Here is a 15175-nt window from a genome sequence, read left to right on the forward strand (position 1 = left end):
AGTAAAAATATGAACGCACTAAAAACGTGTATAAATGTTGGGGTTGCATAATACAAGAATAAATGTAGAATGTGCATGGTATATAGCATGTAGCATAATGGTTATTTTGCGTCCAATTTAAAATTGAATTTGAAGATATATTAAAGAAAAATTGTAGCTTGCTATGAGTGAAATTTTACCGGATATGTTTGGTTTTTTGTTATTAAAGAACGAATTGTATTCTTGGTCTGTTTACTGACTTAGTCCCTAGTAGAGGTGCACACAGAACCCAGTTAATCAGTCTATTTCAAACCGGTTACTAACCGATTCTAACCGTCAATTAGTAACCTTTTTTTATTATTATTTTATTTAAAACCGGTTTTTTAACTGATTTGGTCTAACCGATCAAAACCCGAAAAACCGTTTAGCTTATGGAAGAGATAAATCTTTAATTTGATCCAAACTGAGAGAAAAAAAGTTTTTTTTTTTTCAAATAAATATAAAAAAGAAGATAAAAAAAAGTGGGTATTTGATAAATTTAAGCAAGATTCCACTCAAAGAAGCCAAGCAAAAGACGCATTAAGTTGAAGATGGCCTCTGCAAACCTAGGTAAGCTTTCAGGCGATCTTTATTCAATATAACTAACAGTAAAGTTAGTTGCTTTTAGGGTTAATGACTGATTTGAAGATGAACCCATCATCAAAATTTCATCTTTCTCACTTTTCAGGCCATCTTTCCCTCTACCCATCTCACTTTTACACTAATTATGAATTTGGGTCTAATTGTTTTGTTAATCTTTATTTGAGTTTATCTTTATTAAATTTTAAATTTGGTTAAAATATTTGAGTTACATCCTTATTAAATTCTTTTAAATTACTTCAAATATAAAATCTTTAAATTCGGTTTGGTTCGGTTTATATGCAAAACCAAAACCGACAATAGGTTCAGTTTTACAAAAACATTAAACCAAACCATCGGTTTTGGTTTCAGTTTGATTTTTTGGTTTTCCGGTTTCATGCATGTTCCTACTAAATAGGACTTCAAATGTTGCAAAAATGTTACATGTTTTTCAGGGATTAAAGAGGAGGAGAAAATAGTTATAAAAAACAATTGTGGCGAGAAACTTGTGGGATTGTTACATGAAACAGGATCCAAAGAGATTGTAGTCGTATGCCATGGCTTACGAGGCTCAAAGGTACGTGCAGCTTTTCTAATTGCTTTTCATGCTCAATGCTTTTTTTTAAAATTTTAGATAAATACTTAGCAGCTTCTTATCACAAATAAGCAACAAAATATAGCATCAAAGTATCATCTTTAAGCTGCTACAGCATCATAAAGACAAGAGATTAGTGCTTTATATGCCTTTTGTGGTGTCTTGTTATGTAAAGTAAAAATCTTTTTGTTATACTGCAGCCCTTGAAAAGATTTTGTTAGGTAGTGTGTCACCTGATCCAAAATGTTTGTTTTTGTAATTTTTTTTTAACTAATTGTGGGACGCATTGTTGTCTCTAGGAACACTTTACGATGGCGGAACTCTGTATTGCATTGGAGAAACAGGGGATCAGTGCGTTTCGCTTTGATTTTTCAGGAAACGGGTACATAATAACCAACTTTAAGTTAAATGTATATAAAACTTGTATCTAAATCACTATATAACCTTCTAATCTAAAAATAAAGTATTGTGACGAATGACTCAAAATGTTTCTATTTTAACAATTATTCAGTGAAAGTGAAGGCTCATTCGGATTTGGTAACTACCGCAAGGAGGTTGATGACTTGAAAGCGGTAGTCCAACATTTCAGTGAAGCAAATCGTGTTGTAAGTGCAATTATTGGACACAGTAAAGGTATGCCATTTTAGCTTATTTGACTTCTTGAGCTCAAAGAAGCTTCACATAGCTTATTTCATTGATTTAAGTCATGAATATTAGTTTTATGATTATGTTAAACCCTAACTTGAATTATTTTTTGGGAAAAAATTTTGCAGGTGGGAATGTGGTTGTTTTATATGCATCTTTGCATCAAGATATCAAGACGGTTGTCAATGTGTTTGGTCGTTATAGGATGGATAGGGGCTTGGAGGAGCATTTGGGAAAAGATTATTTGGAAAGAGCTAAAAAAGACGGTTTTATTGATGTCAAATCCAAAACAGGTTAACCATTTACATGTAATTTTAAATCCGTTTAACTGTCACCAACCGTGTATCTACTTATGTAGGAGCATTAGTGTATCGTGTGACGGAGGAAAGTCTAATGGAACGCCTGAAGAAACACCAGTCGAACCCTCGACAGATTACTGGTAACCTGGGGGTTGGAGAGCTGTTTCCCACGAGGGGTTAAACCCTTGGAAGATGGTTCTTCTGATAACCTGCAAAACAGACACCGTGAGCTCGTCACTGAGAAGGGGGGGGTTCCTCCTTGTGACCACCCTCCGGCGTGAGAATCAGACTAGATTGCTCTTTAAATATAAAAGTATATTAAGAGATTGCTAGAGCAGATATCAGGTATATATGATAAGATAAGATGATCATACCATTGGGGTATTTATAGCCGAAGGTAGGTTTCCAAGGGGTTTAGCCGGCCCAACACGCTACCAACTGTAACCTATGCACGTGCCCTGCCTGTGAGTGGTGGATAGGTAGCGGCTGACACAGAGCAGGCGTGTCGTGCACTCTTCCTCTTCTGCCAACTACAGGCTAGGCACGTGGTATGGCAGGAGTTGGTGGGTAGGCGGCGGCTATTGGTCACAGTGCTGTGGCGTGCTGTCTGCCATGCTGCTGTCAGTGAACTGTCGCATTCTTGGTCAGATCTTTTGTCTGTACCTCGTCAGGTATCACACAAAAGATCCTCCATCATACGGACTGGCTCATTTAGGCGGGAGTTTTCCCCCTCCCGCCTTTGCTCATTCCTTCAGGTGACACTGGGGAGAGTTAAGTGCCTAGTGCGTGTAGCCATGCTGCGCGGGTGGCCTTCCCTCATGGCTTGTATCCGAGGCTGCGGGAACAGGCGGAGTCCTTCACCATGGGAGGCATTTCCTGCGGGACCAGCTTGCATACTGCGCGTAAGGACGTCACTTCTCTGAGCATGGTTGGTCCTGCGGATCCAGTTGGTCTCTGCGCAGACGTCCCTGTTTAAGGTGAGTCTTGCGGGTCCAACTGGGCTCTGCTGGGACCTACCTCTTCAAGTCCCCCCAGTCCAATGTTCTTCTCATGCGTGTTTAATAAAGTGAGGTGAACTTTTGGACTTAAAAGGGTTTTGAAAAGGGTTTTGTAAGGTTTTCCATGGGAAGTCCTTGTCACTTGCAGAAATGCCCGAGTTTCCTGCTTGGTCTTTGGGTATGATGCGGGTAGGTCTGTAACCTCCTCGCAGGTCAGGAGCATTGAGTCCCAGTTGTGTGGATTCTCCATGAGGTTTTGGTAGTTTTGAACATAGTGATCAATTATGTTAAAACCACCAATTCCATCCTGGAGCTTCAAACAACGTAGTTCTCGACGTTCCCGCTATGCGGGGATGTTATTTCCTTTTCCGCAAGCATTGCCCAGAAGATCCTTCTTGGTTTCAATTCCCAGCGGAGCGCTAGGTATGTGAAGGGTTTTGCCTTAACACCGTACCTGCGCTCGTCTTACGGTTACTTTACTTCCAAGGTATTCCTGGCGTCAATTCCCTGCGGGTGCTAGGTATGTGAAGGGTTTTGCCTTTACACTGTACCCGCACCTGTCTTATAGTTACTTGGTTGCCGAGGTACTTGGCTTCAATTCCCTGCGGGTGCTAGGTATGTGAAGGGTTTTGCCTTAACACTGTACCCGCATCCGTCTTATGGTTACTTGTTCGCCAAGGTTTTCTTGGCTTCAATTCCCTGCGGGTGCTAGGTATGTGAAGGGTTTTGCCTTAACACTGTACCCGCATCCGTCTTATGGTTACTTGTTCGCCAAGGTTTTCTTGGCTTCAATTCCCTGCGGGTGCTAGGTATGTGAAGGGTTTTGCCTTAACATTGTACCCGCATCCGTCTTATGGTTACTTGTTCGCCAAGGTAAGGGGGTATTTTCCCGCTTCTTTTTAAATTTTGAATTTTGAAATTCGAAAGGTTGGTGGAAAGATAGGAACAGTCCAAACCTCTGAAACGTCGCGCGACGGTTTCTTCTGACTGTGTCAGGACGTGCAGGAAGTTATGGTGACGTGACATTATATGGTCATTCCAGACGCTTTTTCAGGCGCGTGGGCGCGATTTTTCGGGCGCGTGGCGGCGAAATTACTGGCACACGTCCTGTCAACAGCTGTTGCCAGTCTGCTTTTTGCCACGTGTCATAGTTTCATTGCACCTTCGAATTCTCTCTCCTTCGCATTAAATTCACCGCATTAATTGCGATTAGTATATAAAGGGGGAGAGGGTTATTTGCAATTCACACTTTTCACTTTCATCTCTTCTTCTCAAGTAATTTCCGGCGAATTTTTCTGTTCAGTAAAGCATTACCCTGAAATCTCTTTTCATCTTTCTTCCACCATGCCTTCTCATGATGCTGATGACCAGAAGACTGCTGGCGAATGCCAGTGCTCTCTTCCTGTCGATCTGTACCAGTATATCGTCAGGAAGTTCATGCTCGAGTCTCTCGAGCCTGAGTTTCCTGAACCCCACCATACTGTGTACGATGCCCCTAGTGGCAAGATCGGGGTTTATGCTGCATTCTTTGTCTACGGAAACCTTAGGTTTCCGTTGACAAAGTTTGTGTACCGTGTTCTGGAGAGGCACGGTGTGCACCTGACAGAGGTGCACCCCATGGCCATTGCCAAGGTCCGGCACTTTGAGTGGGTGTGCCGGATACTGGGCCTTGAGCCCCTCGTTGACCGTCTGATGACCTTCTACACTTGGAGGTGCATCCAGGGGTGGTATACTCTTACAACCCGTATCAAGGGTTTAAAGATTTGTACCACCGAGCGGAGTCTTCGCTCATGGAGAAGAGAGTTCTTCTTCATATCCGCTCGCGCCATCCCCATCGCCATGAAGTTCAAGAATGGCCAGGCGCTTCCGAACCTTCCCGCCCTCAACTACGAGGAGGCGGAATGGTTCTCGAAGATATCCCGGGTCCAGTCCCCGGTTTTCCGTTTTCCGGAGTCGGCGATGGTGATGCTGGGGATGAGCCGGGTGTGGAAGGCGGCGAATGCGGATAAGGTTCCGATCGTTCTTGAATATGGTTCGAACTCTGTCCCTTATGGTACGTCTTGTTTCATTTTGCTGACTTCGATTTTTTCTAACTTTCTTGTTGATTTCAGAGGGGAACGATCTTCAGTCGCTCCTGAACCCGCGGGAGGAAGATGGTCCCGCGCGGATGGGTACTCGTGCTCTGGACGAGAACGAGTTGCCCATCTTAGAGCAGACCGCGGGTCGGTTCGTGGAGGTTTACCCGCCAGGCCAAGAGATCCTGAGCCACCGACGGCCAGGTAAGCCTATCTTCTACCCTGAACCTCTCAATGCTGTGCCTGCTGCTGGAGTTGACATTTCTTCTTCTGAGGAATCCGCAGAAGGTCCTCCACTGGTGCGGAAGAAAAAGGCTGCCGTCGGGAAAGGCAAGGAGAAGGTGGCCTCTACGGCCGACCCGGTAGTCCTATCTGACTCGGAGTCAGATAGTGCAGAGGTGGCGGGGGAGCCCGGTGGTGAGGAGACCACCGCTCCGGAGGCTGTAGCTGTTACCTCCGGGGAGGCAGCGACGACGACGGTTACCGGTGTCAAGAGGCCGGCTCCATCGGGTTCGCCCCCGCTCGTCCGTACGTTCAAGCTCAAGAAACCCCGTAAGTGCCCCCATAATTCTTGTCTAGATTTGTTGTTTCAAATAAATTTTTCTAATACTTTTGCTTGTGCAGGTGTGGATGTTGACGCATTCCAGGGTGGAGTTGGAGCAAGTATTCCCCCGCCAATGAGGGAAGGCTCGGTCAGCCTTCCCGAGGCGTCGACCCAGGCGTCTGTGCCTGCTTCCGCTGGTTCCAGCCTTCCTGAGGCTGTTCCAGCTGAGAAGTTGTCTCCGCCGGCCGTGAGTGCAATTTTTACAGCATCTTTCACGGAGCCGGCGGTTACTGTTGCTGAGGAGGTGGCGCCAACAATGGCTACCACAGCGGCTGCCACTATACCTGCGCCACCGGCACCGATGGCCGGACCATCAGGTACGCGCCGGGCTTCCCGCCGATCTATGCCACCTTCCCGTCTACCTGACCTGTTGGATGGATTTCCTTTAGGTTCAGGTGATGGGTTTGGCGGCTATCGGCCTGTTATTGACCCTACAGGTACGTAGGGTTCTTTTTCCTTTGTATATTTTTATCATCTTTTCCTAACTGCCTTTGTTTCTTTTGCAGTGTCGGATTCCAATGAAGTGTATGTTCCAAGATGGAACATACGCCGAGGAACAACCCTTCGTACCCCTGTGGAGTGCGTGGACTGGGCTCGCCACGCCGCTCCTCATGGTGCGTTGGGGGAAGCCATGGCTAGCTACCAAGAGGGTAGGCTAACCAATGAGCTTCGGGTTCTCCAGGCCCGGACGCAGCCCCGCGTCGAGCTGCTTTGTCGTGAAAACGACAAGTTAAAAGCAGCTCGCGCCAAAGATGTATCTGAAGCGCGGGCTCTTCGGGAGGAGAACCGGCAGTTGGCCGCTGCCGCAGCCGAGAAGGAGAAGGCATTCAAGGCCCTCGAGGTTGAAGTCCAGGCGCGACTCGAGGCCCGCTCCAAGGCTGCCCAAGCTGTGAATGAACAGCTTCGGCTGGCCAAGGAGACTGCGCGAAACTCAACTGAGAGGGCTGCCAAGGCTGAAGCTGTTGCTGAGCCGCTTCGCGAAGAGAATGAGCAGCTTAAATGCAAATTAAAGGCTCTTCAGCATGCTCATGACGCCTTGGCAATGGAAGATGCCAAGAAGCTGCAGGAGATCCTTGACCAGAGGGGGGTGCTTGACCGCACTGAAAGGAAACTCAAAAGCGTCGAAGAGGCTGCCGCCAAGGAAGTTCAACTTGCCAACCTTGATAAGAGCGGAGCCGAACGTGCTTACAAAGAAAGTCAAGCTACCCTCCAATGGCTGCTTCGAGAAGCGTTGCCTCAGGTATCTTTATCTTTTTCTTTACGCTTTCCGCTCGTAATTAGAAAATGTTCTAACTTGTATTCTTTTGTAGGTTGTGCGTCGGGTCCTTTCAGAGACCTCTTATGACGATGCGATGAGCACAGCCCTCAACTCTTCTCATGAGGATGGGGAGAAGACTGGCTTCCTGCTTGGTCTAGGGTTTGCTGAGAGAGGCTTTCCGCCCTCCAACTTCCCTTTATTCAATGTTAATACTGAAGCTGCTTATGACCAAGCTGTGAACCAGTACGCTGCCTTCCCGCATCCAGTGGTGGAGAAGGTGAACGAAGCTGCTGCTGCTGATGATGGGCTAAACATCCTTAAGGCTTTCCTTGGGCAGCCGCGCTCTGACGGTGCTGGTCCAAGCGGAGGTGGCCCTGAAGCCTGATCCTGAAGGTCCCTTCCCACTGCTAAGATAGACTTCGCTTTGTATAGATTTCTTTTAGGCGGGTAGTTACCCGGCCACTGTTGTAATATATCATTGAAATATACGATTGTTATTCCTTTCATTGGATTCTTTGCTTTATAAACTTATGACTTGCATACTTAGTTTAAAATAGCAATTTTCCAAGTGTTTAGAATAAGAACCTTTGAACGTGGTTGATAGTGGGTTAAAGTTTCGCTTCCTCCTTCGTGATTGTGCTGGTAGAACCGTCACTTGCACTTGGTAGGATGGCTAAACTTTAACTTTTATCTAACCTGCGTGCTGGTTTTTCTTACTTTTTGAGGATAAGTTAACCTTTGAACGTGGTTGATAATAGGTGTGAAGTTTTGCTTCCTCTTTCGTGATTGTGCGGGTAGAACCGTCACTTGCACTTAGGATGGCAAAACTTTACCCATACCTGACCTGCGTGTAGGTTTTCTTACCTTTTTAAGAATTTTGTTTTGAACCGTTCGACGCGCGGTTGTCGATAGGTTAGTGTTCATTTTCCTTTCATGATTCATGCGGATAGACCGGCACTTTCATTTAATGGGATGAACTCCTTCAACTGACCTGCGTGAAGGTTTGCCACGTTATTGGGTTCGTGCGGGTAAGACCGCCTTCCCACGCAACGACTTCACGTAATGTGAATGTCGTCACCAGTGTTGGATAGTTTTAACCGTTCGACGCGCGGTTGTTGACAGGTTATTATTCAGTTTCTTTAATGATTCATGCGGATAGACCGGCACTTTCATTTTTGGGTGCTGAACTTTTTCCCCTTCAACTGACCTGCGTGAAGGTTTGTCACGTTATTGGGTTCGTGCGGGTAGGACCGCCTTCCCATTCACTGACTTCACGTAATTATGCGGTGAAAACCGGCATATTAGTGTCCAGAAAAGTATAAATGTAAAATCATCAGCTTCGATATTCTTAAAGAGAATCATTTCCATTAGAAGTGGCTCTTGGCCTTCTCTTTACAAATTGGAATTGATTACATGCAAACTGTGTAATTGAACTCCCTTCCATGTTGGGACAGGAGTGCCATCGAGCCGACACGCACCTGTTTCGGGATCTCGTTCTTTACGCAGCATGTAGTCTCTATTGAAGCTGATTTTTTATTCGTGTTTACCCCAGCCGTGGTTCCACACGCACCTGCCTGCCTGCTTAGCTTTTATTTTGCCACGAGGTGCGCGAGCGTCCCATCTCTGACGAATGTTTCGACCATGTCTTTTACGTCTATGCATTCTTCAGTGTTGTGGCCTTTTGTTCTGTGATAGTCACAGTACTTGCTCCGATCAGCATCGTGACGATGTCGGATTACTGGAGGCTTTGGCCATGGGAGTTCTTCAGTAGCAAATATGTCAGTGACGCTTTTGGTAAGTGGCGTCCATCTGGAGTTCCGGTGCGGCTTTACATTATCCCTTTCACCCAATCGGTGCTGTAAGCCGGATGAGGTGTCAAAGTTTACCCTTGACTGCCAAATGCCTTGCTTCCGTTTTTTGTTCAATCGGGCGGTGAGGACGTTGTCCTCTCTCGTCCTCTGGGTGTAAAGGTTTGTGCTCTGCGGAAGGTCTCTACCCAGTTGCTTCTCCGTTTCCGCATAGCGTTTGGCTGCTGTCATGATGCCATCCCATGTGGATGGCATTCCATCTTTACCCGTTAGGGTGCGGATAAGCTCTGGGTCCTGCGCGCCCTGGATGAAGGCTGCGCGAACAAGATCCTCGCTGATATTGCCCAAACTTAACTTCTTTGAGTTGAAGCGAGTGATGAAGTTTGGCAGAGATTCATCTTCTTCCCGTGTGCATTTGAGGATTGTCCATTGCTCCTCGGTATACTTTCGCTGCTGGCTGAAGTGTTGGCTAAACTTCTGCTGGAAGTCTGCCCAGTCGTAAATGTGGTTAACCGGTAAACGATCGAACCAAGCCCTAGCAGCCCCCACCAGCGTCATTTGGAACATGTAACACCACGTGGGTTCCGTCCAATTGCTAACGGTTGCCCCCGCTATGAACCTGTTCAAATGATCGTCTGGATCAGATAGGCCGTCATATGTGCCTATGTTAGGCATTTGTTTAGCACTCTTCGGGGCAATTGCTTCAGCAATGTCCCTTGCAAATTTGGACGTTCCTGCATTTGTAACGTTTGGTCTGAACGTTTTAGAGAAGTCTCGTGGACTTCCATCTATGCTTTTTGGTTTGAAGGCTTGTCCAAAATGCCTTTTCGGTTGGGTTTCCGTTTCTTTACGCTTCCCTTTTGCCTTATGACGAGGGTTCGCGTCGGAGTCGGATTCCTCCGAGTCATCCTCCCAGTATTCGAATTCGTCGGCCTGTTGCACGGAACGCAAGCGTTCGTTCAACTCAGCCTGGAATTCCTTTTGTCGTGCCTCCGCCCATGCCTTGACTTCGTCGAGAGTCTGGCGGGGGAGTCTTCGTTTTTCAAACTGGGTATCGGTGGATCCCAGTAGGCGGTCATTTACTGCTCTTGCCCCTGCTTTAGTAAGTGGGGTAGTGTTCGTAAAATTTACTTCACTTGCTCCGGCTTCGGTAGCCGGAGTAGTGTTTGTAAAAACTGTGTTGCCGGTATTCCCCCCAATAGCTGGGGTTGTGGTTACCGGAATTTCTCTAACCATCTTTTGTAGAAAGTTTTGAAAAAACTGGAGAAAATTGTAGTTCTAGCTTGTCCCACGGATGGCGCCAATGAAGAAACACCAGTCGAACCCTCGACAGATTACTGGTAACCTGGGGGTTGGAGAGCTGTTTCCCACGAGGGGTTAAACCCTTGGAAGATGGTTCTTCTGATAACCTGCAAAACAGACACCGTGAGCTCGTCACTGAGAAGGGGGGGGTTCCTCCTTGTGACCACCCTCCGGCGTGAGAATCAGACTAGATTGCTCTTTAAATATAAAAGTATATTAAGAGATTGCTAGAGCAGATATCAGGTATATATGATAAGATAAGATGATCATACCATTGGGGTATTTATAGCCGAAGGTAGGTTTCCAAGGGGTTTAGCCGGCCCAACACGCTACCAACTGTAACCTATGCACGTGCCCTGCCTGTGAGTGGTGGATAGGTAGCGGCTGACACAGAGCAGGCGTGTCGTGCACTCTTCCTCTTCTGCCAACTACAGGCTAGGCACGTGGTATGGCAGGAGTTGGTGGGTAGGCGGCGGCTATTGGTCACAGTGCTGTGGCGTGCTGTCTGCCATGCTGCTGTCAGTGAACTGTCGCATTCTTGGTCAGATCTTTTGTCTGTACCTCGTCAGGTATCACACAAAAGATCCTCCATCATACGGACTGGCTCATTTAGGCGGGAGTTTTCCCCCTCCCGCCTTTGCTCATTCCTTCAGGTGACACTGGGGAGAGTTAAGTGCCTAGTGCGTGTAGCCATGCTGCGCGGGTGGCCTTCCCTCATGGCTTGTATCCGAGGCTGCGGGAACAGGCGGAGTCCTTCACCATGGGAGGCATTTCCTGCGGGACCAGCTTGCATACTGCGCGTAAGGACGTCACTTCTCTGAGCATGGTTGGTCCTGCGGATCCAGTTGGTCTCTGCGCAGACGTCCCTGTTTAAGGTGAGTCTTGCGGGTCCAACTGGGCTCTGCTGGGACCTACCTCTACGCCTGAACACAAACATGCATGAAGCGGGACTTAAAGTTGACCAAGATTGCAAGGTGTTGACCGTTCATGGATCAGTTGATGAGATCATTCCAGTTGAAGATGCTTTGGAGTTTGCCAAGATCATACCCAACCATGAGTTAAGAATCATCGAAGGGGCGGACCATTGTTACACCAACCACCGAGACGAGTTAGCGTCGGTTGTTTTGCCTTTCTTAAAAGACAATATTCATAGTGCTGAAGAACCATGTTTTATTTAAACCAAACTAATAATTTGGAATATTTGGTTCATGTAGCGTAGTTATTTTGTGTCCAGTTGAATCTGAAGATACATTATACTATGTGCGAGATTTTATTGGGTACGTTTATTTGCTATTAAAGAACAGATTGTATTCTTGGTCTGTTTACGGATTTAGTCCCTAGGCCATGATTGTTTTTTACGCGTTTTCCTCTTCGGACAACATTTATTTTAAAAAGATGGTTTTTCGGTTTAACAAAATAATTAAGTGTTGTGCGCGAGCTGAGTGTGGGTCTGCTTGTCTTGACTCGTTTACAAACTGAGCTGAAACCAAACGCGTACTTTTCGAACGAATGTGGAGCGATCGTCTAGCAGTTTGACAACACGTGAGCAAGAGATAAATCTTTAATTTGATCAAAACTGAGACAAAAAAATATTATTTACTCCTTATAAAGTGTATATTCCGGTTTGTCTGATTTTTTGTTAAATCGAGGATTGTTCATGAGTCGAGCCCAGTTGAGCTAGGGTGGGAGCTCGAGCTCAAAATTAAACAAGGAAACTCAGCTAGACTCGAGCTTGATTTTGAAGTTAAATGGGCCTAAGATCGAGCCAGCGAGCCAAGCCATAACTTGACTTATGCTTGTGACGAGTTTGGCTTACTTACAAAAATGAGCCAATTAAGCTCAAGTTGGTTCTAATCAAGTTTTTTTAGCTACCTTTATTCTAACTTTTATTGAGCAGTCACAAGCCCGAGTTTTCGAACCACTGGCTTGGCTTTTCAAACAATCCATAATCAAATCAAAGTAAAATAATATCCATTACAGAAAAAAGATTAAAAAAAATGGGGGCATTGAGTTCAGTGGATAGATACCCTCAAATTTGAAAAATTTAAGCAAAAGTCCACTCAAACAAGCCAAGCAGTCTCCATCTCCATCTCCATCTCCATCTCCATCTCCATCTCCATCTCCATCGTCAATGATAATAACTCTCACACCAGAAGACGAATTAAGCTAAAGATGACCTCTGCAAACCTAGGTCAGTTTTCAGGCGATCTTTATTCAATATAACTAACAGTAAAGTTAGTTGCTTTTAGGGTTAATGACTGATTTGAAGATGAACCCTTCATCAAAATTTCATCTTTGTTAGTTTTTAGGCCATCTTTCCCTATAAATAAGTAAATTCACTTGCTGCTTTTAATATTTATTTCTGACTTGTTGAAACCTACCGATAACTTATTCAACCAACTTTATACGAGTAGCCCCCAATACTACTGTTGGGTGTGGACGGTTCGGATTTTGTTTTTTTGGTTTCGCCATTTGAGCTTTAATATTTTTTTTGGCCCAAAATGATGAATTTGGATCTAAATTATTTTGTTTATTAGTAACTAATTGATTATAATACATGATGGCTAAGACTATGCGTAGCGGGGCGCCTCCCACCCCCATGGAGCCCCCAAAGCGCGGGAACACTTCCCCCCGGGGCGCTTTGGGTGTTGGGGGGGGGGGGTTGATAAAATATAATAATAAAAATAATAATAAGGTAATGATTTGTAGGGGCTCCATCCACTACACCACTTTTAGCAAAAAAAAAACCCGGTGGCGTGGCACAAACCGCGCACATTAGGGACTCCATCCAATACACATGGTCTAATATATTTGAGTTACATATTTATTAACATAAATTTAATTACTAAAAATAAACAATCTACTGTTCAGTTTTTGTAGAAACATATAACCAAACCTCGGTTTTTCTTTTAGTTCGGTTTTTTCGGTTTCATGCATACCCCCACTATATAGGACTTAAAAGGTCGCGAAAATGGTTAAGAACTATAATTATAATGTTTTCAATATGATTAAAAACTTTTTAATTAAGATATTAATCTAGTTTATTTTGAGCAAAAAGGTTAAAGAGGTTAAGTGTTTAGATCTGTTTCATTTTTAACAAGGTTGTTAAAGCTTACATTAGTGCAGTTTCTACTTTACCCTGATAACATTTCATATTTACTTGTTTTTAGGGATTAAAGAGGAGAAAATAGTTATAAAAAACAATTGCCGCGAGAAACTTGTGGGATTGTTACATGAAACAGGATCCAAAGAGATTGTAATCGTATGCCATGGCTTCCAAGGCACAAAGGTACCTGCAACTTTTCTAATTGCTTTTCATACTCAATGCTTTTATTAAATTTTAGATAAATAGTTGGCTTCTTATCACTATTAGCGACAAACATATAGCATCAAAGGTATCATTTTTAAGCTGCCACAGCATCAAAAAGACAACGAATTAGTGCGCTTTATATGCCTTTTGTGGTGTCTTTAATGTAAAGTAAAAATCTTTTTATTATAGTGCACCCCTTGAAAAGATTTTGTTAGGTAGTGTGTCCCCTGATCCAAAATCTTTGTCTTTGTAATTATTCTTAATTAATTGTGGTACGTTTTGTTGTCTCCAGGAGTACAGTATGATGGCGGAACTCTGTATTGCGTTGGAGAAACAGGGAATCAGTGCCTTTCGCTTTGATTTTTCAGGAAACGGGTACATTGTAACTAGATTAATATCAGAGCGGAACTCTGTACACATTTTATTGATTATAGCAACCAATGCATATAAAACTTGTATCTAAATCACTATAAAAACCTTCTAGTTTAAAGGTAAAATGTATAACTAACAACTCAAAATGTTTCTATTTTAACGATTATTCAGCGAGAGTGAAGGGTCATTCGAATTTGGTAACTACCGCAAGGAGGTTGATGACTTGAAAGCGGTAATCCAACATTTCACTGAAGCAAATCGTGCTGTAAGTGCAATCATTGGACACAGTAAAGGTATATGCCATTTTAGCTTATTTGACTTCTTGAGCTCAAACAAGCTTCACATAGCTTATTTCATTGATTTAAGTCATGAATATTAGTTTTATGGTTATGTTAAACCCTAACTTGATTTATTTTTTTGGAAAAAAAACTTTGCAGGTGGGAATGTGGTTGTTTTATATGCATCTTTGCATCAAGATATCAAGACGGTTGTCAATCTGTCTGGTCGTTATAGGATGGATAGGGGCTTGGAGGAGCGTTTGGGAAAAGATTATTTGGAAAGAGCTAAAAAAGACGGTTTTATTGATATCAAATCCGAAACAGGTTAACCATTTACATGTAATTTTAAATCCGTGTGTCACCAACTGTCTATCTACTTATGTAGGAGAATTGTTGTATCGTGTGACGGAGGAAAGTCTAATGGAACGCCTGAACACAAACATGCATGAAGCGGGACTTAAGGTTGACCAAGATTGCAAGGTGTTGACCGTTCATGGATCAGTTGATGAAATCATTCCAGTTGAAGATGCTTTGGAGTTTGCCAAGATCATACCCAACCATGAGTTAAGAATCATCGAAGGGGCGGACCATTGTTACACCAACCACCGAGATGAGTTAGTTTCGGTTGTTTTGCCTTTCTTAAAAGAGAATATGCATAGAGCATAATTCTTATGTTTTCTTTAAACTAAACTAATAATTCGGATTGTCTGGTTCTTATGGTTACTGTCACCATTTGTTGAGATTCAGCTATGTATCATGGAAAACGTTTAATGTCATTACAGTATAATATCAAAAGTATTAAAAACCAACAAGAAAATATTATTGTTATTGGCTGACCAATCAATAAAAGTTTTAAAAATTATACTTTTCTTGTAAAATAGATAATGAAATATGTCCTTTTGATAAGATCAAATATTGAAAGCAAATGTGTGGTTAGGTCTATGAAGAAACACTAGTCGACCCCGGGTAGATTACGGATAATCTGAGGGTTAAATAGATGTTTCCCACGAGGGGTTAGATCCGGCAAAGATGGT

At 44.0% G+C, this 15175-nt stretch overlaps 1 protein-coding gene across 2 annotated transcripts; it reads left to right on the plus strand.

The window, feature by feature from the left end:
• Positions 1 to 527: 527 nt before the first annotated feature.
• LOC143539902 (putative uncharacterized protein YDL057W) lies at positions 528 to 14846 on the plus strand. Of its 2 annotated transcripts, none has more exons than XM_077033089.1 (6): positions 528 to 588; positions 13352 to 13470; positions 13784 to 13866; positions 14035 to 14156; positions 14301 to 14465; positions 14527 to 14846. In XM_077033089.1, the coding sequence occupies exons 1-6, from the start codon at positions 570 to 572 to the stop codon at positions 14805 to 14807; spliced, it is 789 nt and encodes a 262-aa protein (XP_076889204.1). In that variant the 5' UTR covers positions 528 to 569; the 3' UTR covers positions 14808 to 14846. The 2 variants fall into 2 exon arrangements, with proteins under 2 accessions (XP_076889204.1, XP_076889203.1); XM_077033088.1 differs by lacking the exon at positions 528 to 588 and adding an exon at positions 12283 to 12372.
• Positions 14847 to 15175: the final 329 nt, after the last annotated feature.

Source organism: Bidens hawaiensis, unplaced genomic scaffold (genome assembly GCF_021521415.1).
Source record: "Bidens hawaiensis isolate Kalapana, Puna unplaced genomic scaffold, B.hawaiensis_p1.1 tig00012085_1, whole genome shotgun sequence".
Taxonomy (NCBI): domain Eukaryota; kingdom Viridiplantae; phylum Streptophyta; class Magnoliopsida; order Asterales; family Asteraceae; genus Bidens; species Bidens hawaiensis.